Source organism: Plutella xylostella, chromosome 29, assembly GCF_932276165.1.
Source record: "Plutella xylostella chromosome 29, ilPluXylo3.1, whole genome shotgun sequence".
Lineage (NCBI taxonomy): Eukaryota > Metazoa > Arthropoda > Insecta > Lepidoptera > Plutellidae > Plutella > Plutella xylostella.
The window spans coordinates 8,312,785-8,340,679 of record NC_064009.1 but is presented as its reverse complement, the minus strand read 5'-3'; the positions used below and the strand labels follow the sequence as shown (position 1 = coordinate 8,340,679).

Here is a 27,895-nt window from a genome sequence, read left to right as displayed (position 1 = left end):
TAAAATCATTGTTTTTAATTTTATATGCTTTAATAACTTTTACCATTTCCAATTAAAAACTAAGAGTATTTTTTAAACCATCACAAAGCCTAAGCAACTTATTATCACAATCATAGATTGAGAGTTCTTGGAAAGTGACCCATTTGACGAAAGCGGCCCACGAATTCTGAAATGTCGAGACAATGTTTACCATTCGTCATAAAGCGCCAGATGATAAGAGGTATTGTACAGGCAGCCCCGGGCCGGCGTGAATCACCACTCACCACAGGCGTCCTTATTGAGTTGGCTCACTTCAGAGTACAATCACATGCGATCGATACGTCGGCTCGCGCGCACGTCTCATTACGAACAGTAGCGGGCCAAGCATAGTGCCTTGCGGAACACCAGGAACTTTTACCCGTGTATAATATTTGTGACTATGAAACTCAATTTGTTTTCTGAGTGAAGTGGGTGTGTCTGTGATAAGCGACAACTGTGTTTATTTTATATAACTTTGTTTCCGACAATATCGGCTGGTTACTGTATAGTTTAAGTATCGAGTGCATTTGTTTGTGATCGGTCGTGTTTTGAGTGCACAATGTTTCCAAGGATACAGGGACTGGTAAGTTCGGTTTTTTGTCTTTTAATCCTATTTTTATGGTAATCTTTTCTACGCTCAGCGTGGTATTTTTCTGCACGAACAGTGAATGTTCTTCTTTAAGAGTATCTAATGCACATGCACGCAATACTTTTTTTACACTTTCTGAATAAGAATGAATGTCAAATTATTATGTTCTCGTCTCATATTACATAAAATAATGTGGTATGGAATTATAGGTAACTTACAGTTACTTATTTTATATTTCCTTAATAATTATATGCATGTCCCCTAATCTACTATTATTTCAATGTATTTTCAGGATTTTAAGTTAAGTATTTTAGTTAAGGCTTAGAACAATTTATAAATGTGCACAATTTGTATCTATTGACTATGTCCAAGGGAATGTCTTGGCCTTCATTTAAACTGAAAGTGCCTACCTAATTGATATTTTAATTATTTACTAATCTCACTATTCCTTGAACTCATGACAATGGTCCAAGGTTTCCGCGATTACAGTTACATCATTCTCAATGTTCTTGCTCCGTCGACTGTCTTTTAGTTATTTAACAACATTGAGCCTATTTAAGCAGAATTTTGTTTACCTTTTTTGCGAAAGAGTCATGTTAAATTGTATTCCGTAATCTTTTTTACGTTATTTATCTTTATAATACCTGTCTAGTTGTGATATGGTAGCAATGAATTTGTAATTATAATTTAATCTTTATCTCTTTCTCTACACTTCATATTTTTTTACTTATAACATACTAAATATTTATCAACTTTCAAGTCCAGTTTCTTTTACTTGATCCGATGACGCAAATCTCCTTAATCATAGATCACTGCCTATAATCAAATCTTCGTCTGCGTCATTGGATAATTAACCTCATAAAATAAATAACATTCATCTCATTCTATTCGGTTTTGAATCAACTTGTGGACAGAAGACACTTCCTTAGCTCAATTATTAACCCCTAGTTAGCGTTTTAGTATCAATGGTTTTTATCCAAAATTATCCTGTAGTTGAAATCATGTACATACTATGAGTGGAATTATGAGGAAAAAATTATGTGTCTATATCGAACTATTCTAGATGAACATTTTGGAAATTCTATCGTCATTTCTTTCCTCCTTAATGACGGGGCTTTTGTGAAATTATGGTAGAGTAATTAAGTTGATTAAATGATTTGACTTTGACTTTGGCAAGTGAAAAAGAACAATGTAAAAAACACCACTTATTCGATTACACACTGTTAACATAGTAGGTGTAAACGTGACACCTGTACATGATTGCTTTTATAGTTTTTCAATCAAAACAAATGTTTTAAGTTGAACCGGTTCAACAGGTTGTGTTTCGACAACATAGAGCCGACTGGTTCGCGAGTAGGCTCCACTCCCCACGCCCGATGTATCCTTAGTAACGGTACATGGGAGGCGGAACCAACCCATCCATAGATCAGATTTATAATCTACACTTCAAGACTTCGAAATTATAGTTAAAATTTTAAGAACCAACAGTTAAAATAGCAGCTTCATTTAAATTTGATGTAACTTTTGGACTAAACTATAAACCTGATCTACTGTTAGATAACCTATCTAAGTACTTTATGTTGTGGTCTATAATATGCGTCTAAACCCACGTATGTACGTTTTTATAATGTTTAGAAGATTTATGTTGTCAATAACAAAGTTTTTGTGCCAAATCCCTTTGGGATATGATTCAATAACATTTGGTGGACATAATAAGGCTTGCGAGTTGTATAACAATATTTTTACTCATAAACCTGTTTCTGTAGATATAGAGGTGTGGCAAGCGGCTGCAAAGAAACGAGGCCGCTATTTGTATTTTCTGATATCGGCGCAAATCAGACAAGGTTGTAAATCAAAACAATGATGAAAGACAAATCAATAGACAATAGGTACCTATTCTTCATAATATCTACTGAAACAAAATCGCACATTATTAAGATCCTTCTAATTCTTGAGTCATTTTAAATTTATGCATACGTTTTTTTACTGGAAAGCAGTGCAAATACTTGGATTCATCACCAGTGAAGGTATTAGTCATGCGACATCCCCGAACCTAATTATGACCCTAGTTTTTTTTGACATGACTAATCATGAGTCACTATGAAAGCGAGGGTCGAAGCTTTAAAAGGCATTCAACAAGTTGGTCAATCGAGCACTGCATGACACTATGCACGTAAGCTATGCTTTTATGGATTGACCGAATATTAGGTATAGGTACATTTGATAGACGCCATATTGTTTTATCGAAAGGACAGGAAGTGGCATCCCACTTCCTGTGAGTAGCTGTATCAGTTGTAAGGAATTAGAAATGAGACACCGTAGAAAGAATATAGATACTAATCGTTAGATTACAAAAGAATATATTTAGGAATAAGTACTCAAATTGTTTTGTATAGGTTTTAGATTAGATAATGTACTTACTGTAATGCGTACGCAGTGATAGTAATTATTATGGCTGACTGAAGTGGGAACGTTCATTTCTAAATAAACTTCAATTGGCAATAAGTTATCAGAATGATCGATAAGTAATCACTTTTGAGTATGTAAACATTGGAAAGCAAAACAGGAACAATAATACACTCACGGGCAATGAAAAAGTTCCATTGAGAAAATCACCAAATTACGTCTTAGCGGAATAAACTAACTTAATGACACTTTCTGCAATATTTAAGTACATTTAACGACGCATCAGAATATTACCAACTAAAAATATAAATCTTCAATCAATCAATCAATAATATAAATAAAAATCTTCTTCAAATTTCTTATTAAATAATTTAAAAAAATTAGGGACATTCGGTGTTTGAATTTTGTAAGTGGAACTGTTTCTTTGCCCGTGAGTGTATTATTTAGTTTATCAATTTATGTGTCCTATGTAGCGCATACTTGTAACAATTCCTAAAGATTATACATAATTATTAATTTGTCTTCAGTAAATTAACTTTTTAACCATCATGTACTATGTCATCTGTGTCCAACCATGTTGCACCTGCCATCTGGCTTAAACTAGTTAAGCACAACATACACACAGGATACAACTAATTATGAACGAAAAGACGCATCCGCTCCGCATATGGCACTAACTTTGTTTTTGTTTTTAAAAACCCGTTCAGTTTTTTTTCATATATTTTTTTCATCGACAAGCGGTTTATTGATTTAAAAGAGATCTTGAAGGGATAACTCATTGGGCTCTACATTTAAGATTCTGGATTAAACGGATATTAGGTTATTTAAGTACAAAAAGTTAGAAAGTGATGCGTTGGTATGTGCAATTATTATTATGTTCTTATGATATTATAGATTATGTACCAATACGGAATATGTCACTTGTTGTTGCTATCGTAATACTGAACCAAGTCATTTAAATTTTGATGGCATAAAATACATTTCAGTTGACGCTGCCTGGCGTACCTCACCCAAAGGTTATCCCTGGCGATACAAAGAGGAAACGCAGCCAGCATTATGGGTACCTTTGGGTGGGGTGCAACAGAAGAGCGCCACCAACATTTGTAAATATATACATCTAGTTAAATATAAGTTTTCTATTATTAGTTTTTTTAATATTTCAGTATTAATAAAGAATATTCTATCTATCTATGGGAATTGTTTCAAATAGAAACCCTTGCAAAAACCTAATGATTTTTTGAAGTAGGTAGCTATGCCGTTGCCCTTGGGTTTCAATAATTAAATTCATAAAAAGGAATACTTAATTACTCTACATAAAAACCTAGTTTCCATAGTAAGTTTATCTAGACCACCTGTGTATGATTAGATAGATATACAATGTAGACAGATGTCTCAACATAACTAACAGGTGATTGTGTGGTTATGAACACGACCAGTCATATCTAATGGATTGTAAACACGATCGATATAGCAATTTATACACGTCATGTGTTGTACAGAGACACTCAATATAAACGTACCATATTTGAATTTTTTATACCTTATTTATGAGCCGAAAATATTTTGAATTTGAATAAGAAGTACTTATTGCATTACTAACAGGGGGTTAAAAAGGTTATAGATAGCCAAAGAACTTTTGTTTAACACATTTTTAAAATTGGCGAAATACAATTTAGCTTCTCCGTAGAAAATAGACTTATGAGTATGGTACAACAAAAGTTGCTCAGAATGACTCCCTTATTCGTACTTCGGCGTACTATACCACTTTTGTTACACCGTCTGTATCAAGTCTTGTTCTAAATTACGTAGTACCTAGAATCTATTAATAATTTATAACAAATTCGATAAAGGTAACTGATTGGATATTGTTGACAGATATTTCAATAAATTTACATGCATTACGAAATAATACTATGTTAATTAGGTGATCCCCCATCATGTTATTGTTATTACTTTTCTATTCAGTGCTTGCATTTTCATTTATCCGTTAACTCTTGTTGCCTGAATGCAAACATAGATTTTCAATGCTAGAATTGCTAGATGAAGCTACTTTTGCTCAAATTGTGAGAAATATCAAAGATGCATCCGATGATAATGTAATTTTAATGCTAAGATATAGATTAGAGATTATATTATAGATTATAAGAAATTCCACTTGTAACACTTAGCTTAGCATTATAATATCAGCGTACGTAAATTATATACGACACTTCCTCATAGGAAGTTAAGGAATCCTTTAGCGGCCAAGCGACATTGAAAGAATGCTTGCGAAGAATAAACAAAGACTCCCGTACGTAGGTACAGTCAGCAAAAGAGATAATGTATGCTCTCTTCAATCCAAAGGTAGTCTGGTAGAGATTGCTATAAGCAATAAGGCCGCCTTTTTGTACTGTTTTTATTTTTAAGTTTTATTTTGTATGTTGTTCTGTTTTGGTGCAAATAAAAAGTATTGTATTGTATGCCACCCCAACGCAGAAAGATAAAAGACCTTTGGACTCATGGCTGGAAGATAGAAGAATGAAATTCTATTTTATGGATAGGTACATAGTTAGTGAAAACCATCTCTGTTGGTTAAATATTCATGTCACGTAAGTATCATTTCTCAGTGACTCATTAAATTTAAATATTTGCGCTGGAGAGGCTAACATTTCTCTTTTGCTGACTGTACAAATATTTTACTCACAATCCTTTGTTATCTGTAGTATCTGGAGTCTTGACAAAGATGCAACAAATGTTAAAGCTGCACTAAGGACTTAACAAACATTTACATTCAATGACACTGGACTTGTGAGTTTTTTTTCTATTATGATTATTGATTGATTTTTATCACGAAATATGTCGATATCCGCAGATAATTGATGTGAGAATTATGTAGATAGATAAAGGATGCAGGCCCGGCTGGAATAAAGACTTTGTAAGCTAAAGTGGTATACGTGAGGTATTGTGGTCGTTTTACGACCCATAGACAATCAATCCGACAAATGTAATTATTAGGGTGAGAAAAAACGAAGACATGGTTCCTTGGAAAAATATTCCCACCTTCACCATTAAATTACTCGAGTATTACTCATGGGAAATACTTATCTATCACATTCATCACAAAACAAATACATTAAACCTAGATCATAAAAACTTATGAAACTGTGATATAGTATGTCCATCTAGAGGTATAATGACGTAAGTACCTTAATCATAATTCAGAATAAGCAGGTATTAAGTTTGTCTAGGAAATCAAATTAACAAAGTATGTCATAAGTAAAATACAGATACCTACAAATAGGTAACCACCAAAAATTGCAAAAAGATCCGGAAATGCTATTGTCACGACACGACACGAGGTCCCGAACGGTAAGGCTACATAAATGGATCTAATAACGAATAAAATTATCTACTTGGGATTAAGGTGAAGTCTAAAGCCAAATAGCGCCGCCAATTAAAAAAAATACTTCCGTTTGAAAGATTTTTTCTCAAAACTGACACGTTTCATGGCATTTTCATGCTAATTCCAATTTTAGAACCTATCTCCAAATACCCAATACCTAGAATTTAGAAGGTGCATTGCAATTAGCTGCGCTAGTTGGCTATCGGTTAAACCTGAATGTTAATAGTCTTGGGATACCATGGCATATAGCAATCAAACTCATGTATATGGACTTAAAGATACCTACAGTGGCGGAAGAAATAAAGAAAGCCAGCCTGACCTATCAGTCACGACTCTTCCATCACCCTAATGAGCTCGCATCAGCACTGCTAACAGATAATGCGCCGAAATTTACACGCCTTAACAAAAAGAACATACTTGAACTGAAATTATAGTGGAACCTTCCCATGAATGGTAACAAAAAAGGATGGAGGATGGAGGTGGAGGTCAATGGGCCTCACTCTGCTACTACAACAACCCAAGGAAATAGCGCATTGCTATAGATTGCCATGCTGCAAACAAATGAAAAGTGAAAAAAAATAATGTTAATAGTATTGTCATGTTAAGTGCCAATTTCTCCATAGTCGGTTATCTAACCGACCAGGGATGGTTCATCAATTATACGTCATATCCATATGAAATTCTTGACAGAATGTCAAAAGTTAATAGGTACCTGGTTATGCTATAACCGACTATGGAGAAATTGGCACTAAAATTTGCATTCTTCAATCAAAGCGCAGAAATGTCCGCAGGGCGATCACGAAAAATATAGAATCGAATGCGAGTGCGACTAATCTCTGATTTTTAATTGGAAAGAATTCTGACATTTTATAAGTGATGCTACTAAAAAAGTTCTTTACCGAAAAAATTAAAAATTGCGATCCATTTCTGGGCAATAATTTTTTCTTAATATTTTTATACAAAAAGATAAATCTAAATATTTACTTGCTCAAGTAAACTAATACAAAAATAACAAATATTTCAATATAATAGCTGTTCCCGCGAGCTTCGCTTCGCCTTAATAAGTTTTCCCGTGGGAATTCCGCGATAAAAAGTAACATATGTGTTAATCCAGGGTGTCAGCTAACTTCATTCCAAATTTCATTAAAATCGGTTCAGCCGTTTTGACGTGAAGAAATAACAAACATACACACATACATACATACATACATACACATATACACTTACAAACTTTCGCATTTATAATATGAAGTAGGATCACAACTCACGACCCATGTATCGAATTAATTTTAATTGCTTTATTTTATTCTTTAGCATGGCATCACTTCCTACTAAATTCAGGGATAATAAACCTTTTTAATCAATTTCAAAAAAAGATTGTCTATTCGGTAAGTACATATAATATGTTCGGTATGTATGTAAGATTATTGGAACTGCACCATATTGACATATGACAATATACGAGTATTAGGGCTAATAAACAAATATTCAAAATTTTATAAATGTTTATGTACCTATGTACGTTTATATGCTTGTTGGTATGTATGTTTGTCCACGCATATCTCCGAAACGATTGATCCGATTGTCACTATTCTTTTTGAGGGATCCGTACCTCAAAAGGAAAAAAAGGAACCCTTATAAGATCACACTTTGTTGTCACCACCTTTTTTCTCGGAAACGGGTAAAGATATCAAGCTGATATTTCGTATAGATGTACATAATTATGATGAAATTAAAAGGAAAACTACCTCAGGTAATTAAGTATACTTGTACGGAACACTCACTGCGCGAGTCCAACTGGCTCAGTCGGGTAAGCGCCCGCTTCTCAAGCAAGAGATGCGGGTTCGAATCTCGGCGCTGACATGTAGGTAACAATGAGTTCTTTGAATTTAAGTACAATGTATACCATCGCTCTTACGGAGAAGGAAAACATCTGTGATCATATGTGAACCCACCAACACCGCAGTGGACCAGCGTGGTGGGAAATGGTCCAAGCTTAGGAAGGCAGTATGGAGATGCTGGAGGCGGGTTCCGCTCATCTGGCATAATCTTTATTGACTAAAACTCATTTCGCATAACTCGTATGGTCTAAACTTTTTTGGTCGAACCATCACTTTGCCAAGACTTATGTGACATAAGGCTCGTTTCGTCTAAAACTCTTTAGGCACAATCTTTAAACACCTAAGTTTCGTTTGCTCAAATTTATGTTCGTCTATACCTATGTATAATCCTGTTTCTCCTAATGTTATCTTAATAAACAATACAGGGTGTTGCAAAATTGGTATACTAAGCCGAAACCTACATGTGCAGCATGGTATATCTAAGCCCAAAACTGAAATCAGAATTTGGAAATTCGCGAAAAAAAATTTTTTTTTTCCATAGTAAAAGTCACGTGACTAACAAAGTTTCTATGGAAAATGAATTTTTTTTTTCGCGAATTTTCAAATTCTGATTTCAGTTTCGGGCTTAGATATACCATGCTGCACATGTAGGTTTCGGCTTAGTATACCCTTTTTGCAACACCCTGTATATTAAGTATGTAGGTAAATCCCCTTTTAATTTGGAGCGCCGCACCTAATAAAATGGATACAGGGACTAAAAAAAATATATTATAGTCTCAGATGTCCAGACTCGTATTGAAAAAGTGCCCAGCCCAAAAAGGTTTGTGATCTCTGATTTGTCTAAAATTGATAACTGTCAGAATTCCGTAAGATTACTAATAACAGTGTAGTGTCAACTTGACAGCACTTTCGAACACTTTTTACCTATAAAATTGTCAGTTGTCGCACTCGCATTCGGTTCTATACGTTAGCTCTGTTTTTCGTGATCGCCCTGCTGATACAGTTAAGGGTTGGCGAAATTGTAGAATATCGTAAACATTTAACTGCGATGTGTCATCTTGTGACTCAGAGACATTCCCGCGGTATTCCAGAAATAAGCGAGTCTGTCTGTCTGTCTGTTCCAGTAGGAAACGTTTATTTTTGATCCGGGAAGCAATAGGGACAGCTCGTGGATCACATATTGTCTTATGAGATGAAATTGGTTTGTTTATTATTGCAAATAGTAAATCTTAAATCTTCTATAACATACCTATTTTATTGTTCGAACCTGTACCATGTATAATATACATATGTTATAAAGTTAGATAGGTATTATTTATTACTTTGAATTAACAATAGGTATGCAGATGATTCAGGAGCAAATCTATTTTCTGAATGTTAGATAAAAATTATCATTATGATCAATAATTAAATATGTAGAGCAATTTGATACGCAGTTATCCATTACAATAAAATTGAGATACGCATCAGGCAAATCGCGTAATCTTTAATCAATAAAAAGTTATCTTTTATCAATAAAAACAATGTCAACAAATACTTGGAAGTAGTACAAGTGCACTCAATTAGATCACGTGTTCGTAAAACTGTCTATTGGGGGTACCAACACCAACGTAGACTGGTCTTATCATCCGTCGAAAACATGATAACCGAGTTTTGCGAATAAAATAAACATAAACCAGTGCGACGTATTAGATAAGTACTTAACCATATCGGAATAACAAATACATTATAAACCTAATACAGCGCAAAGATAGGTAGCCATTTTACTTGAATACAATAATTTAGGCTTCTTCACTAGATTATATTATTATGTATCGCAAAGGTCAAATTATTGGACAATTTCCCGTCATAATTAGTATAAGTAAGTATCATCACTTTTTTCAGTAACTTAGGAATCTTCTGTACCGAGCGGAATTAAGTAGGCTTTTATGATAATGATTCATACTTCTATGATGTGCTAGAAAATTTATGGATGAATGAATATAGGTACGAAGAATGTTGATATAATAATATTTATCTCTATATCAAGTCAATGAACTTGTGGGTTACATTGATATAAGTTTATGTATTATTGTTGTTATCTTTATCATACATTGCATTTGATTCTTGCAGTTTTCCTCAATAAGTCCTTACCTAGGTACTTCAGTTTAAAGATTATGTTACTTATCAAAAAGATAATCGATGGTCTGGGCACATAAAAAATTGGAATTTGTAAACAATATAAGGAATTTCAATTACAAATTTTAATCACAATTAAAAAAATAACGATGTAATTAGTTAATGTTATTGCTAGCTAATGAAGTAATTACCTAATTGGGTAGAATTTACAATTGAGTATTAAGTAATAAGGAGGTATTTTTTCCTCATGAAATTTGGTGCTGTTACTTCAATACTAATTGACACCGTGAAGAAACATCATTTTCAAATGACCATCATATTTTAAAAAAACATACACAGACAGAGCATTGTATTTCCACAAAATAGAATGCTTACAATTAAAGTTTCCCACCGAATAGTAAGTTATTGTAGGTAGGTATTTGCGAAACGCACTTTTTTCTTCGAAGTCGATTGATCGAGTGATTGTTTGGTGTTAGCGCACTACCTCGAGGTTCTCAGTTGGTCGTTAGACATCGCCACGACAAACATACAAATCAGTTGTCAACCGTAACAACTTAATTTCAAATTTGGAATTGCGCGCGCGAACGCCTCAAGGAATTTTCTTCGTACTGGCTGAATTCTGTGTCAACAAAAAAGTGCTTTTCAAATTTCGAAAACAATCGTCTTCGTTGTTACCAAAAGAATATTCAGTGACAAAATGAGGAGAAATTACGTGTTTTATAACTTCCCTTGTTCTGATGAAGAAGAGCAAAGTTATGATCGCGTCATAGACTACAAAAGCGTGAGACGGGAGTCAAGGTTGGCACTTTTGGGAAAACGGGTATGTATTACCTAAAAAATCGACTAAATACTATGATGTAAGTACTTAGTGTGTTAGCCATGAACCAAAGGTGACCCAGCATTAACGTGGAGGTTGCATAGAGTGAAAACTGGTTTGTAATCGGGAGGTTTTAAAAAAAACATTTCATATACATAATCTATAGCTAATAGGAATATCCCTAGCCAACTATTATACAGATACAGTCAGTTTCGCGCCTGACAAAATCAAGTTAAGCAGGACTTAATCACAGTTTACCTATAGGTACATAAGTTTCTAAACCTACGTATGGAATACAGAGCTGCGATTTACTGATTTTTGCTGGGTAGAACTTAAGTCCATGCTAAGGAAGATTTTATTAATTGAGAAACTGGGCCTATGTCACCGATATGAGCCACAAACTGGGCCGGTTGCTCTACGTGTACTAGTTATAAGGTGGTACTTACCGTGTTTCATATTCTATTTTTTAACTATTCATTGATTTCAGTAAAGTTATCCACAATACCCATAATTTCCCACATAACTCTTTCAATCAACTTATTATATTCATTTCTATAGAGCGTCTTATGAAGCAGCAAGAAGTACCGGCCTATCCTAACTAATATTATAAATGCGAAAGTAACTGTGTCTGTCTGTGTGTTACTCTTTCACGAAAAAACTACTGAAAGGATTTGAATGAAATTTGGTAAACATAATTATGGTCTAGACCCTGAGAAAGAACATAGGCTACCCTTTTTATCCCGGAATTCCCATGGGAAAACTGTTTAAGGCGAAGCGAAGCTCGCGGGAACAGCTATAGTGTATATAATAAATAGGTTTCGCCATGTGTATTGCCACAGAGTAAAGAAATAGTCACTAAGTTATTGCGGAGAGCAGCGGTTGCGATATTAGCGACTGTCGCGGTGGTGAAATGTTTACTGTCTGTAATCTGCTTTGCGGAAATGCACTCTTGCACTTGAACTGTACCTTTAGATTGAGGCGCGTCGGGGTTAAATATTTATTTAATCTTGAGCTATTTAGAACTGGATAATGCTAACTTTACAACAGAAGTGCAACACCAAAAAACTGTGTTATGGCAACAACCTAATTCTTTGCCATTTCTGATACTGACATGACACGTCTTAAGGTCTTCGCACATTATAACAACTCACCGGCGACTCGACTCTACGCTAGACATTGATATTTAAGCCCTGTGTCATATGTTCAAGGTTTAATTTCAATTACTGTTCCTAATTCATAGGAAAACATAAGAACTGCCATCTTTTACCCGTTGCAAAGTTAGCCGAACCATTGAAGTTAGAATTTGCAACGGAAAATGTAAACACCTTTATTAGCCACTATGGCGTCTTGTTAAAGAGTAGGATCGGTAACTTTATACAACAAAGCATCTATTTTAGTGATACAAGATAACGCTATAATCCAATGGATATTACAGAGAAATCAATTTAATCGAGAATGTAGAGTTTAGATAAAGATTGACCATGGCCATGCAAAACATAACTTGAACTTCACCTTGTTATTAAATGCATATTATCAGTTTGATGAAGAACATAATTAAGTTAATTAGTTCTAGATGATTGTAGAGGTAGATTTTTTTTAAATTAGCCATTTCAGTCTGCCACTGCTGGGCAAAGGCCTCCCCAAGGTAGAATACTAATTTATCTAAACCTACAAAATAACGAATGCAATGGCAAGGGAAGTAAGATCATTATGATTACCAGAAAATACTATAGATAAATATAAATTATATAAAATGTCACAGAAATGAGTGCAGGCGCAGTAATTAAAACAATAATCTATCCAAACCGGTAATCGAACCTGCGACCACAGGTGTCGGATGTTGGAGGAAGTCGTCCCTGCACCGGACCTTTAAGGTTTCGCTCCCACGTTTTTTTATTGTTTTATATGTTGCCGTTTGTCTTGTTGGGTAGGTTTTATACACGAAATGTGAATAATAATGGAGTTACAGTAGCCTATAATATACCTATTATGTTTGTGTTTTAAGTCCATTAGTGTATTTTTTATTTATTTTAAGTTTTTGTTGCATTGACTTGTGTTTTCTTATAGTCAGTGATGACAATAATATGTTATTTTTGTATTAAACCCGTGATTTATTGTTATGATGAGATTAAGTATCTTCACGGAAGATTTTATTATCTTTTTGAATGCGTCATAATTACGTTAGCACGTCGAAAATCAAAGGTTATTAAAACATATTCTTTGTGTATTCGAGACGAGTATGGAAAATAATTATGTCGCATTTATAAATGTATTTATGTAACTATACATAGTAATAAGTACTTTTATTTATTTGATTAGGAACCTAGACCAATTTATTGCATAACAAAACAAGAAAGTAAAGTCTCCACTTATTATGCTATACATCAGTAGTGCCAGGGCAGCCCAATAAATTGTCACATTTTCTGAACAATAAAAAAACATAGGGTTGTTTATTCAATATTAACTTGCAGAGCTAGTAAAAGCAAACGAATAAATACAGGGGCAAAGGCGTGCCAGCCATCCATAGACACGGTGTCATGACAAGTATAGTCCCATTTGACCTAACTAGTACCTACATTAATAAAATCATTTATCATTCTGTTAGTGAAAGAATTATTTATGAATATAATATTATGAGGATGTTAAAAGCAGGCATTCATTTAGCAGTCATAGTTTCAGTCGTCAGGTATTGCCAAAGGGGTTGAATCTACTAAGCTAGTTCAGGTGGACATCTTGAGTCAGCCCCTTTCGACTTAGTATACCACCTTTGCACAATCTGTTTGGTAAAATTTCGGGAAAATCAGCTTTAATTAAGGAGCGGCACTGTTAATTTAGCTAGTTGGATTGTAATTGGTTATGTTTTTTCAGGATCATGATCATTAGGTTTTCCGCTACAAAACATATTTAAAAACTGACTAATAGTGACCACCTTCGAAAGCAAGGTGGCCAGTTTCTCCGTTACATGACGTGCTGAAGAGGCATATGAAACGCTGCAACATAGCACCGGACACATGGGAGGAGCGTGCAACAAATCGATCATAATGGAGGCGTCTTGTCCAGGCAAACATTTATGGTTTTGAGGCTGAGCGGAGAGCAGAGCTTGATAGCAAACGTGACCATCTGAAGTCCCAACCAACCGCGGACATACCGTACAACTATGTGAACGGAACACTAACATGTCCTGAGTGTGGACGACCTTTCTCCAAGAAGATTGGCTACATCAGCCATTTCCGTGCGCATCTAAGGCGCAACCCCAACCAGCAGCAGTCGCCGTAGCCGTATCGGCCGGAGGACATCATCAATAGTGACCTAATCCTTGCTAATCTGTTCCTTGTCATCATCCGATCTGATGATTATTTATATTATTATCACGACTGAGGTGTGAACCCGACCCTGAGATTATCTGTGCCCTGAACATGATAGATAAAGACATCATCATTAACCCTAATCGTAATTAAATTTAATTATGAAATTTTAATGTTGATTATTAATCGGAATGTCAAGGGTATCACTTTTTTAACGATTGTTATTTAACAGAAATAAACAGTGTCATTTGAACTAAACTCAATTTCATAATATCGATCGATCACAGGAACTTCCGTACAATAATGTAAAAAAAAAACAAAACGAAAATCTTTTCAGCCGTTTGGGAGCTACGCTACCACAGAAAGACACGGATACACAGACACGTTATACTTATAACAATCCTATTTTTCTGTCCGGGGTTAAAATGGGTACAAACTCTAGGTACCACGGAGTAAAATCCCGTTCTCCATTACTGAATGTGCAGTTTGTCGGAATAAAACTGTTAGTTCCTGAACACATTATAAATAAAATGTGCTATGATAATCCATTAGACATTGCCTTTATCATAACTGAATATTATGTAGGTAGTATACCTATCCTTGATGGGATAATGCTGCGCGTCAATGAACAAGTCCACCAAGGCATAGATTGGGAACCAGTTGGTAATCTGCAAGACCTGGATTATGCGGATGATCTGACATTCAGAACAGGCTAGACTTGCTTAAATCGGAGTCTGCCAAAGCTGGCCTAAAAATTAATGTCGGAAAAACCAAATACTTAAGAACCGGCGACCACGTAGATAACGCGATTCTCGTAGGAACCGAAGAAGTGGAGATGGTATCACGGTTCACTTACCTTAGGTAGCGTTGTGGCAGGCGATAGTGGCCCTGATTTAGATGTCAGCTCCCGTATCGACAAGGCTATAGGCGCATTTGCGTGTCTGCGCTCCGTATGGCAGTCAAAACACCTCTCTCGTAGAGTGAAACTCAAAATATTCAACACCAACGTGAAATCTATACTGCTATACGGATGCGAAACCTGGAAGACTACGAAGACCCTAACACAGGAGCTTCTAGTATTCGTCAACCGCTGCCTCCGACAGATCCTGAAGATCTTCTGGCCCAACACGATATCGAATGTAGACCTCTGGAAGAGATGCCTCGAAGATCCTGTTTGTTTGCAAATAAAACGGCGCAAATGGAGTTGGATCGGCCATACCCTGCGTAGAGACCAAAATCACATACCAAGTAAACGAAGCCGCCCTAAACAAACCTGGCGCCGTTCAATCGATGCGGAGATGCAGGACGCGGAGATGACGTGGTCCGAGGTGAAGCTCGCTGCCGTCGACAGACAGAGATGGAGAACCGTTGTGTCTGCCCTTTGCCCCACGGGGGGGTCATAGGACGCCAAGAAGAAGAAGAAGAAGAAGTATGCCTATCGGAGCAGCAACATAAATAAAATATTCCATACAAATATTGTATTTTTATCAAAGTTTCTTCATTTACTTCACAACAGTGCATCCCTGCACCCAATACTTGGCTTTTATATTTTAATTTATTGTTAGTTGTAATGTGCAATGAAAACTTATTAATATTTAATCATAGTAACAAAAACTGTACCCAAGTAATTAATGTTGTATCGTTTTGTAATTTTACGTGTTGCTCAAGTAAAACGTAGGTTTTTATGTTCCGACCCCATTTCTGTCAAGTCGATGCAATCAGCTGAAGAATGATTCGCAACTTTTATTGGACATTCAAAGTACGTGGAATGCTGGTGATAATAACTAGGAGACCTTCTTTCTTTCTTCTTAGCCATTTTCAGCCTCAAAGGTTACGATTTTGGGCTATCTCTATCCATTTGCTACCAGATATTCTCCATATATTAGCCATGTTTTCTAGCAGCCCCAGTAGGTGTCAAATGGCACCGTGGTTTAGGCGTAAAATAAAGGAATAAAATGACGCCACCAGCCTTGGTCATTTTTGCTATTGGAAGCTGATTCATAGAACATCACACTATTCAGTATTTTTTTAATCTGGTCCCATTTGAAATGGCGTAGATTGGGCTCAGACAGTATACCTAATTATCTATGCAACAATATGCTAACTTCAACTTTTCTTAGTCTTACGAGAAACTTAGATATATACGACATTGTTAGTTATTTATTATTCTTTCCAGAGTCAGCCTTGGACTGGACGAATATTATCTTTATAATATCTTTCAGCAAGTCAATTTCGATCAAGTGCTTTGATTTGAATCTTATTGTCCTAAATACATTTAGATGTACATAGTTTGGCTATTAAGAGGTCTTGTACTATACGTATACCTATGTGTTCCAGAATTTTTTTCAACTGTATTGATGTAGGTATTATGCAAATATATAGGTTACTTTTAACCGAAATCTTAGAGGAGTGTGAGCTTATTTTTGATATTATGCTATCAAATCTCATTTTCTGAATAACACCCAAAAGTCAAAGTAAATCTCAAGTGCTGATTCATCATCCCAACTTTCAACAATCGATCAATCTATTTGAACTGAAATTTGACACGAACTAGAAACTGAATTTGCGGAGGGCTTCAAGTTCCAACTCGATAAACCAAACTTTCAAACCTTATAATAATGTTAGAAATATAAGGGTGACACGTATGATATAATAATATGTCCTGTCAACTTTTTCATTACTCGCAAGTGTAGTTATGCCTACTGATTTATTAGATTTTATTTATAAAAAGGTGTATTTCCCTTGTCCATAGTTTCACTCGGTGGCTGAGAAGCGGGCTCCTAGCACAGAGTGTGGGGAGAACAGCGTCACGATCCTCGCAGACAAGAAGATAGACGACGACTCGTCTAGCGGGGAGAATGTAGAAATTGAAGGTAATGATACTACAACTCAATAATATAAATAAGCACTAAATCAGATGCCAAAATACATAAACATCTAATATTTTAGGAAAATTAAAAAATCTTAAAATTAAAATTTTCATGCAATCATAGTGCTAAACTATCTTATTTTCCTTGTAACAAATCAACACTACTTTGTAGGCGTATAAAATTTTAAGGGACTTATGTAATTATTGTGTCACACAACACAAGTGATGTCATATTGAATGTGTGAGAAACGTCATATTTGCATTGGTACGAGTGAATCAGTGTAGGATATTACATATTGTATCTAACAATTCCAGGTGTTGCCCATGAATTACTCACAATATCATAATCCTAAGTATTTTCCTCAATATATTACTTATTATTATAATTAGGAACGATATTAGTCATTTATAGAAATTGGCGGCGAAGTTAAGTTATTTTCATCATTCAATTCGCACAAATTAGTAGGTGTGTGGCTATTTCGCAGTATCTGTCATCATTTCCGTATTTCAGGTTATTAACGCAAGTATAAGATCACAGTTAAATAAAATTATGACTAATCGCAAATCACATGTCGCTAACTCCCTATGGAATGTAGGAAATGACAAAGTCGTCAACTATTTCGATAATGAACAATGACTTTGATCGGTGAAGTAAATTGCAGGTACTATATTCTACGCTGGTTTCTAGGCCACCGCCAATGCTGTATAGATCAGATTGTTTGATTAGTTATTTAATAATTGAATTTATGTTTCAATTCACTACAACATTTCTTATAAGTAAATAATTATAATTCAAAATCGTTTATCATGGGCATTGGAGGGTTGAAAAGTGTCAAGTAGGCTTATTTTTATCCCTCAACGTGAAGATAAAGACGTAGTGGAGATCGCGGCAAACGCTTGCAAATCATAAAGAAATATGTGTAACAATGTAATTTTGTAAGCAAACAAAAGGATTTTTCAATCGCATGTCAATTCATCCTTGAAATAAATAAATAATGAATACGTTTGAGACGCGGGCCGCTGAAATGCGTCATTCTAAACTGCGCCGGAGTCGGTTTTGCTAAACTGGCTTACAGGTGAAGTGTAATTGAGTATTTAAACGTACTTACTCACTAATCTACATCCGCAATAAGTTAGTTTAGTTCCGTATTTTGAAATATTACTTACGACGTATTTTGTAATTACATATAAAATATGCGTATTTGTGAAGGGTATAATGATTCCAAGATTATTGAAACGTGCCGCAAAAGCGACGTATTGTTTTAAAGTTTTTTTCGTTTAATTACCTACCTAGTTCGTTTTTTTGTTGATATTTTTCCGTATTCTGGATGTATTGCCTTCATCCTTCATCTCCATAGAAAAATTTACATTCTATATAAAAAATATATTGGATACAGCGATGATAGCGAGTAAGAAATACCTAATCCATAATCCTGGGGATAAAGAGTGATGAGGGGTAAATGCCAGGACATTCAATTTATCGGCCCTACTCTTAAAATGTGCTGTATATTTTTCATGAACTGTAAGTAAATATAAAAACGTAGGCACATCATCCCCGTTTTTTCCAACCAAGAAATAAGCAAAAGATTTTCAGTGTAATTGAAAATTAAAACTTTCTGAGAAACTATATTAAAAGGAGGTTTCTTTCTTTCATCTGAACTTTGCCTTTGTAATTGAAAATCCTTAGTTTTTTCACATTACGGCTAAAAATATCTATCCAGCTTTAGATCAAAGTTTATCTCAACAAAAATCTAGTCTTTACGTCAACCACTGTAATAATCTCAAATGTATCTTATTGCTAAATGTTTTAAGTAAAAGGTTCAAGTATAAAGCATAAAGACATGACCTATCGCCATTCGCGTTACATAACATCAAGCCAACCTTGACTGTTCACGACTGGTTAAATTTCAACTAAACGAACCTCTTTCACTTTCATGGTAGCCTAGTATTTTTCGTGGTGAATAAAAGGTTTTTTTGTCTGCACGCTAGAAAAAATGCGCTGTTTTTTGTATCTCCCATTGTATCGTTTTGTTATTTTTTGCCAGTGTGGTAATTATTTCAGACTATATTTTATACTCTTTTTATTATTATCTTTTGTATGCGTTGTTTGTAACTTTATCTTTTCAGTTACGCGTTCTAACTTTATACCTTATATTTACACAAAATAATAATATATAAACTACCTTTGCTATAAACTTTTGATAAACCGTATGGTTTCAATACATTGTATGCAATTATATCAACAAATAGAGACATGCTTATTACATTTCATAAATTTCACGCTATTCTACTCGTAGAGTTTGCAAATGCTTGAGTCCACAATATATTTTATTATGCACGTGGTAATAGATTATCTGAATATAATTTTGCATATTATGTACATTATAGGTATAGGTTCTGTATAGTTAGTGTTATAGTTCAGTACCTATCTACTTAGGAAGCAACCACCTTTGAAATATCAAATCTGGATGTCTTGCTGCGAAAAATAAAATTAGTCCTGAGGTATTATAGTCTTGAGTAGAGCTCGTTTATCCTCCTTTAAAAAATAGCTTTTATTATAAGTCGAACTAATGGAATAATTAATCTTTCAATAATATATTTAAAAAATACTTTTGACTTTGTATGGTGACTTAGGTATTTCAAAGAGTTATTGTCTAAAGTATTTCACAATGTGTGCGGAGATGAAATCACTGTATGATCCTTGGTCATATAAAATAACTCTATACAAATCAATTACGTCATAAGGATGAATTCGCATAGTTCTATAAGTGAAGAATTCAATTTTATGAAGAAGGTATTTGAACTTTAATGTGAACACAAGAATGGAGGTGAATCTGGGTTTAATGTGACTGACATCCTATAAGACCCAGGAACAAATAGTATTTATTACCTTTATACTTATCAGTTTTCATTTAGGCTTACAGTAGGAACATAAATAATGAAAAGAGACAGTAGTATTTAAAAATATGCAATATCAGCTGTTTAGATTATTTTACACGAGTATTGGATTTTACTTGAACAATATTTCCAAAATCTAATTCTTTATTAGGGAAAGAAGGACAAAATTACGACTTCAAGTGTAGATAAAGCCTTCTCAAGATGTTAAGCCTTTCACTGCTCGGCACTCGGAGGCTCTGACCCACATAGAGACAGCATTACGCAATCATCAAGTAGGTAATACTTTATTACACTTATTACTTGGTCAAGACCTGCTGTACTGTGCTTTGCATAATGTGCTTTGAAGCATTTTTTTTTTATTTTGCTTTACAAAAGTAGAATAATCATGATGAGTCTTTATCGTCATATCTATTCTCTGTATGTAATCGTCCACTTATGTAGAGATATTTTCTAGTAACTTCAGCCCGTAAGCTTTGCATAGTATACCATGCAGTGGTATTAGATCAGAAAATTCATTAGTCATTTTTTTCTTGGTCTACATTTCGTAATTTTTTTTATTTATCAAGTAATTTGTCTGATTAATTCAAACATGAAAAATTAATTCTTTTTCTGACTGACAAGCTCAAGTGTTTTTCACCTTTAGCTATAAGCGCTTCTATATCAAATCGTCTAAATTAAAATCCACTTACATTTTACTAGCATCTAATTGTTCTAACAAACAAAACAGAGTCTGCACATAACATTATACTGTTGCATAATATTTATTATGCGTTCCGGTATGACGTTCCGAATGCTCCAAATTGTAGTTCATGTTTGAATTATCATTCTCTTATCCGCGTATTATCTTGTTGGCGCTAGCCCACTTACGGTTCACAATAACATGTCTCGAATGGGTTACTAGGCCACCTATAACAATAAAGATTTTAACTGGTTAGGTACACAGCTACTTAATGTGAATTACATATCTGATAATCATATGTGTTACAAGATAAGAAAAGGTGTAAATACAGCCACTATACCTATACATTTTATTACCTGTACTCATTAATGTCCTATAAGAAAAAAAAAATGATAATGTTGGACGTGTGTTTTTATATATATTTTATGACTATGGCTAGCCACCATCTTTGTAGCTTTGATTTGATAGTTTCTATTCTTTTCTGTGTGGAGGTGAAAGTACCAGCACCTGACTCACTCGAATGGAATCTTTGTGTATTAATATCCCAATGAAGTTCTAAGGACCTCTTCCCAATACGCTGGTCCACTGCTGTTGCAGATATATCCCTTAAATTTCTATAGTTTGCAATAAAGAGTGTATCATCTTTATCTTTATAATCTTTCTAAACGTCTAACATGATCGTCATTTGTTTCCAGACAAGCCCCTCCCGCTGCCCGCGCCGCCGCCGCTGGCGCCGCCACAGAGCCACCCCGCGCAGTGCGCGTGCGCAAACTGCGATGAAATCGTGTCCCGGTTCTCAGAATGCGGAATCTGTCTTGAACCTTTACAGGTGTGTAATTGTGTATAGCTTTTGGTAATCAGGATGGTTTTGTAAAGCTGGGTTTTCAGGGTAAGAGTATTCTTGGTTCGAAGGAAGGATTATTCCCTTTGGGGCTATTGGGACGCAGAGAGCCAGCAATTAATAGAATAGGATCATGCTCTATTTTTATACAAACTCTTATCGTTCATTCATACTATATGTTTTTTATATATACTCTTATCGTAGAAACAATGTATGTAATGCATCTATTAGCTGTAGAGATATTATCATCACCCGTCGCCGTCGTCTCTCTATAACTATAGTTTTATCATCAAGTGGTTTTACTTTGGGATATAATTGCGATTTAGATTCCAAGTGCCTCGTCTGCCAAAACGGTAATCGGTTAACGGTAGCATATTATGTAAACGGCCTACTGTTATTTATTGTTATGGCTTTTGAAATAATGTTTTTTGTATAGTTTTGGTAAATTTTCAAATTATTGTCGGAATTCAGTTTCCTTCTCACTGTACGGAGCTACATACATTGTTAGATTGTATAAGTTACATACATTGTTGAGTGAGATGAGATATATATATATAGTACACACAGTACATAGTTCTTGACATGGCACAACTTTAAAGGATATGCAGGGCCGGTTAATCTAAGTTTACATCAGTGTGCGGCGACGCTGACCACAACTATGGCAGTAGTTTTGTTTCAGTAGTTGGTTAGTTTCAGGATAGAATTGAATTTAAAATGTTTTGAAGTATGTATGTATAGTAAAGTTATACTTCCATACCGTCGCATTCGTACAAAACAGCAAAACACCCAACAATAATGACATTTTGTACATATTATAACGGAAAGTTTTATTTTTATTATCAGGTACTTACACTTATGGTTTGTAGGTATTAAATCAAGGTAATTATGATACCCCAATTTCTAAAATATCCCGTCTTAAGATTATCAACCGGCCAATTTCCCGATAGTACGTTATTATAATAGCAGGAAACCAGAATTTAGTTCCAGAAGCTTGACAACAAAGTTAACATTAACAATAGGCAACTTTTGTGTAAAAGAAATCATAATCTTTTAAGGGTCTTAGTACCTTAGAACTGTTTAATTCTTTTATTTACCCACCTTTGTTCCTGGAAAAGCTTCTTTTACTGAAAGAGACTTAACAGTAAGTTATATTTTACAAAGAAAAATGTTTTACTCTCTTTGACAAAAGGGGATGCCTCAAAAAGCTTAATCATATCATGGAACCTTTTCGCAAATTTATTGTTCTCAATTAAAGCTAATCCAAATTCACAAAGTAAATAACCTTGTATAAGAAGTATATGTTGGCTTTACGTATATGAAGAGTCGTTTTTGCGAAATCTTTTGGGGCTGTCTTAAGGTGAGTATAGAATAGTCTACAGCATTTTGTCGAGCATTTCTGTGTAATATAACGTTCTTACGAATGGTACTATACAGGCAAAATCATCATAAAAAGTTCGTAAAAGGATGATACACTAGAACATACCAGAGAACGGCTCGTTGTTCTGTTTGTTACAAGTAAATGTTGTAGTCTATACTCACCTTTACACTCACGATTTTCATTTAAGGGGTTTTTATAAGTCAGTTATTGTTTATCAAACCTAACTTCGTACTTAAGAATACTTAATAAGTGCCACTTCATCTCATTCAATATAAAATGCAATACTTTTGAACTTTAATAAAATGTTAATCTCATTTTAACGACGCCAATTTTCAGTCGATCACTTTTAATAATGGAATATAAAATAACATCCATTTCGTTATTAAAAAAATAATCCCATTCAATTTACAAAGCGTGGGCGACAATTCTCATAGGTATTCTGAATAAAATAGGTACGTAATTTGTCATGGTATTTGTTAAAATTCGATATAATAATTATGGAATAGGTCTTCGGAAAGAAAATAATACTGTTCTAATTATATAAATATGACTGTCCGCCTGTCTGTCGCCACTTATTTACCAGCGGCCACTACACGGGTTCATTATCGATATCGATAAAGCCGTTTAATGCGCGTTTCATCAATCACAGCGCTGTATTTATGGTGAATCGCGTAATAGTGACGTTTATCTACGTCCATAACGAACCCGGCAGTAGCAAACACTTCATTATGAGGTATCCAACAAAGGCTTACAAGCTGCAGATTATAATTAAAGTTTTACTCATAGAACACGTTGTAAGTTTTAATATACCTACAAGTGTTTTAAGTGGAGTACTAGGGTAGAGTGCACTATTGCGTGACGTAATTGGAATGACGTAAGTACTCTATAGCACATAACTGAAGGGCACATTTATGCAGCGTCATGTTTTTGCTATCGCTATTATTAAAGTATACTATTTGCTATTCGTACAATATGTTATTATGAGTAATGTAACATTTATTTTGCAATGACCTAGGTATTCCTGATAGCTACAGTGACATAGGAAATTGCGCAGCATTCCGCGTCTAGCCACTAATTATATAATACATCAGATATACATATAGGTGTTAGGGTACTAGGATCGGGGTGGCTAGATCTTTCAATATTTTTTTTGCATGTGTTAGACCACAGAAGACAGAAACCAGTTTGATGGCCGTGTGTGAGATGTCTACACATATTATTATCATTATCTCTGTCACACCATCACAACTAGCATCCCCCCTTCCCCTTCTCTCTCTACACAGTGTTGCGGGACAGGCGCAAACCCATGATGGCTCTACCAACACCCCCCTCTCTCTCTCTCTCTCTTATCCCTATCTACTTTTTTCTACCTCCATTACTCCACACAGTTTATAATATCTCCCGCTCTTTCTCCGCAGTGTTGCGGCAGTTTCTATCTCCATCACTCGACACAATGACACAATCTACACCACCACAACTAACATCCCCCTCTCTCTCTCCACAGTGTTGCGATCCATGCGCAAGCTCTACTTGTTTCTATCTCCATCACTCTACAGAGCATCCCCCATATGTAATGCGTGTGCGCTTATCTCCATTACTCTACCGCAGGCCAAGCGCAAGCCCGTGATTGCCAAGCTCTATGTATCTCTCTCTCTCTCTCTCTCTCCACAGTGAAACCAAACATCTAACATCTCCCTCTCCCTCCCCCCCAGTGCTGCGGCCCCTGCGCTTGCACATGGTGCGGCGGCGTGTGGTGCGCGCGCTGCTCCCGCCGAGTGTCGCGCTGCGCGTGGTGCCGCGCCCCCCTGCGCGCCCCCGCGCCCCCCTGCCTCGCGCTGCAGCGGCTGGTCAATGACCTGATGTTGCCGTGTAGGAATTATAGGTGAGGGATGATGGATTTGCTTGTTGTTAGCTCCGGCACCTGCCAGGACATCAGGGAGGGGTCTCACCACCCCGAGGCGACTCTCCTTGTGAGGACTGTGGCTATAAGTTGCAGCGTCTAGATCCACTGCTCTATGGATCCCTGATGTCAGACTGTTGTCTGACTGAAGGTATAATGCCTTTAGTTTATGATAGAGTTGTGGAGAGCTACAGGTCACTATAATTTTTAGTATATCACGTAGTTGAGAAAAACGGGTTGCTTGTTCTTAACGCTACGGTGACAAACAATAAAGCTGAAGGCCTAGCACTGGGCGCCATTTTTTCATCAATCGCTCTCGAAGGCGCACGATCGATGTGTGAGTGAGCGCGACGCAAATGTTTTGTCACGTCTTGGCGTGAGCGTCTTGCACCCCGTGCTAGGCCTTCAGTCTGCCCAGTAGGTATACGCCGAACAAACATACAAAGTTTTCCTTCATTGGTAACAATTGAATACTGGAAATAGATTAGTCACTACACTGTGCAGTTTTAATTCTGCATACCTAGGTACTCAGTCACTTGTGATTAAAACAATAATATAAATTATTTATGTATGTTCCGGGAATACAAATAAAAACATCAATAACCAATTTTCGCCGATTCCCAATTAATCTTACAATGCCGGAACTCAGACAGAATAATAAATAAAATAAAGTAGAAATTGAAATTCAATTGGAAACGCGGCCGTAGGACACTAATGAGATATCTGACCGACGCCATTATTATTAAAATTATAATTAAATTTATTCGTGCATTTCACAAAGACCAGATGTAAAACTGAATATAAAAAAATAAACTAGTAATCGTAAAACCATGCGTGATTTGCCTGAAAATCCTTGAAACCCATTTTATTCCACTAACCTAAGCAGCCTTGTATAAAACTAATAACCCTTCCAACTAAGTTCTAAGGGAACTGACCTTTAAGTTTAATGTGACTAAGTTTAAAGTGCCTTAAATCTTTGTTAGTTATTAGTGCGCTTGACTTGGCAGTCACAAGTAAAGGATAGGGTTAGGGTATCTCTATAGTAACTTTGCTTTATGAAGCTTCAAAGAAATGGTAATAGGTTCTACATGACGTCATATAATTATTTTCTAACTAGCACAGAACAATTTTACATTTACATAGAACATAAATAAGCTCAATCTCTATTTATTTGTCTATTTCGAAAAGTTAGAGCCTATGTTTATAAAACACTTACGAAAAATAGGTCGTAATTTTTTTGAAAATTTATTATGTACGGTAAGTGCAGAGAAACCTGACCCCCCTCTCATAGTAACAATGTTTCTGAGAGGGGTCAGGTCTTTCTGCCCTTTACGTACTTAGTTAACAAATACCTAAATTTTATTTTCTCACTGAGTTTATAACATGGAAAATGCCTAAATTCGGGTGTAAGTTGTTTAAAAGTATTATCTGCAAAAACTAAAGTTCTGAAAGTTTTTAAATAAATATGTTTTAAATACCTACCTAAAAATACTAAAATTGGGAAGGCAGATATTTTTAATAAAGCACGTTCTCTATTATGCCATTTCCTTTAAATCGCATGAACCCACCAATCACAAAAGAGCATTCGCGCAGAATGGTATGTAGTCCATTTAATCTCCTCAATTCTCCTCTTTACGATTTATTTGCTCCAACAATGTTTGAGCACATTTTTATTGACCAAACACGTACGACCACTCTGATAAAGTAATGGCGAATAAAACAACACTTTTAGTACTATTTCACACGAAATGACCGAGTTAAAACAGTTGATTTGAGAGGTTCCACAATTTTTAATAGGTATCCTAGTATTCTAAATAGAAGCATTGTGGTAGATGTACCTGTTTAGATGTCAGAGCTTTAATAATGTTTACCGCTATGTCGATAATTGGGAGCCTGGAAGATTATACATATGTTTGCCTTAAATTTTACGTATAAACACAATACTATCTCTGTCACAGCTAAACGTTCATTATTAGGAGGTCGAGAATAATTTATTGTCTTAGGAGATCTACTAATAATGTTATCACCACCACAACCAACCACTCTTCCCATCCAAAAATCCCCTCAAAAACGCCCCAAACTATAATACAAACAAATGACTAACCTCTTCTTTTGTTCCCCAGGCGAGGCTGCACAGAGTACCTCACAGCGGCCACGCGGGTCAAGCACGAGGAGGAATGCAAGTTCGACCAGATCACTTGCCCCATCGCAGCCAACTGCTGCTCCGTGGCCTTCGAGGAACTGTCTGAGCACCTCCAGGGCTCCCACAACATCATCGCCGTCTACTCGCAGAAAATCAAGATCCTCATTGAAAACTTCCAGACCAAACTCAAAAAGACCGCCTGCTGCCGGACCAAATACAAAATCATACTCCTCCATCACAAGAGCGCGTTCATCATCAAAGTCTGCATTTACAATTACCACGTCAGGGTTGAGGTCATGAGACGGAAGCTCGGTTATTCGGCTGAAAACAAGGAGCCGAAGAAAAGCGAATACTGCGCGCTCATAGAATTCCAAAGCAAAGCCTTGTCTACCAAATCAGCTGTGATGATAGAGAATGAAACGTACAGTAAGAAGGCAGAAGTACAGTGGAATGATGTCGTTCTGAAATCAGATAATGATGAAGCTATAACCATACATGTGAATATTGGCAAGAATGAAGTGGATAATCTATTATGATAGGTAGAGGCAAGTGATTACTAAGTCAAAGATGTTGAGAATTCGATGTCGAGTTGTGGCCAAATGTGACTGATGTAGTTTTAAGATAAAATAGAAGTACCCGTAAGTTAATAATAAGTAGTTTTAAAGGACACACAATGATTTAGAATAATAAATATATTTTTACTTACCGAAA

The 27,895-nt window shown here is 35.5% G+C and overlaps 2 protein-coding genes across 2 annotated transcripts in view; one reads left to right on the top strand and one right to left on the bottom strand.

The window, feature by feature from the left end:
- The window catches only part of LOC105382235 (adenylate cyclase type 2), a 125,150-nt gene that overhangs the window by 37,433 nt on the left and 59,822 nt on the right, over positions 1 to 27,895 (bottom strand). The gene's annotated exons all lie outside the window — the stretch shown is intronic.
- LOC119693868 lies at positions 277 to 27,895 on the top strand. Its single transcript, XM_048631877.1, has 5 exons — positions 277 to 601; positions 17,229 to 17,349; positions 21,618 to 21,751; positions 24,854 to 25,023; positions 27,165 to 27,895. The coding sequence occupies exons 1-5, from the start codon at positions 578 to 580 to the stop codon at positions 27,718 to 27,720; spliced, it is 1,005 nt and encodes a 334-aa protein (XP_048487834.1). The 5' UTR covers positions 277 to 577; the 3' UTR covers positions 27,721 to 27,895.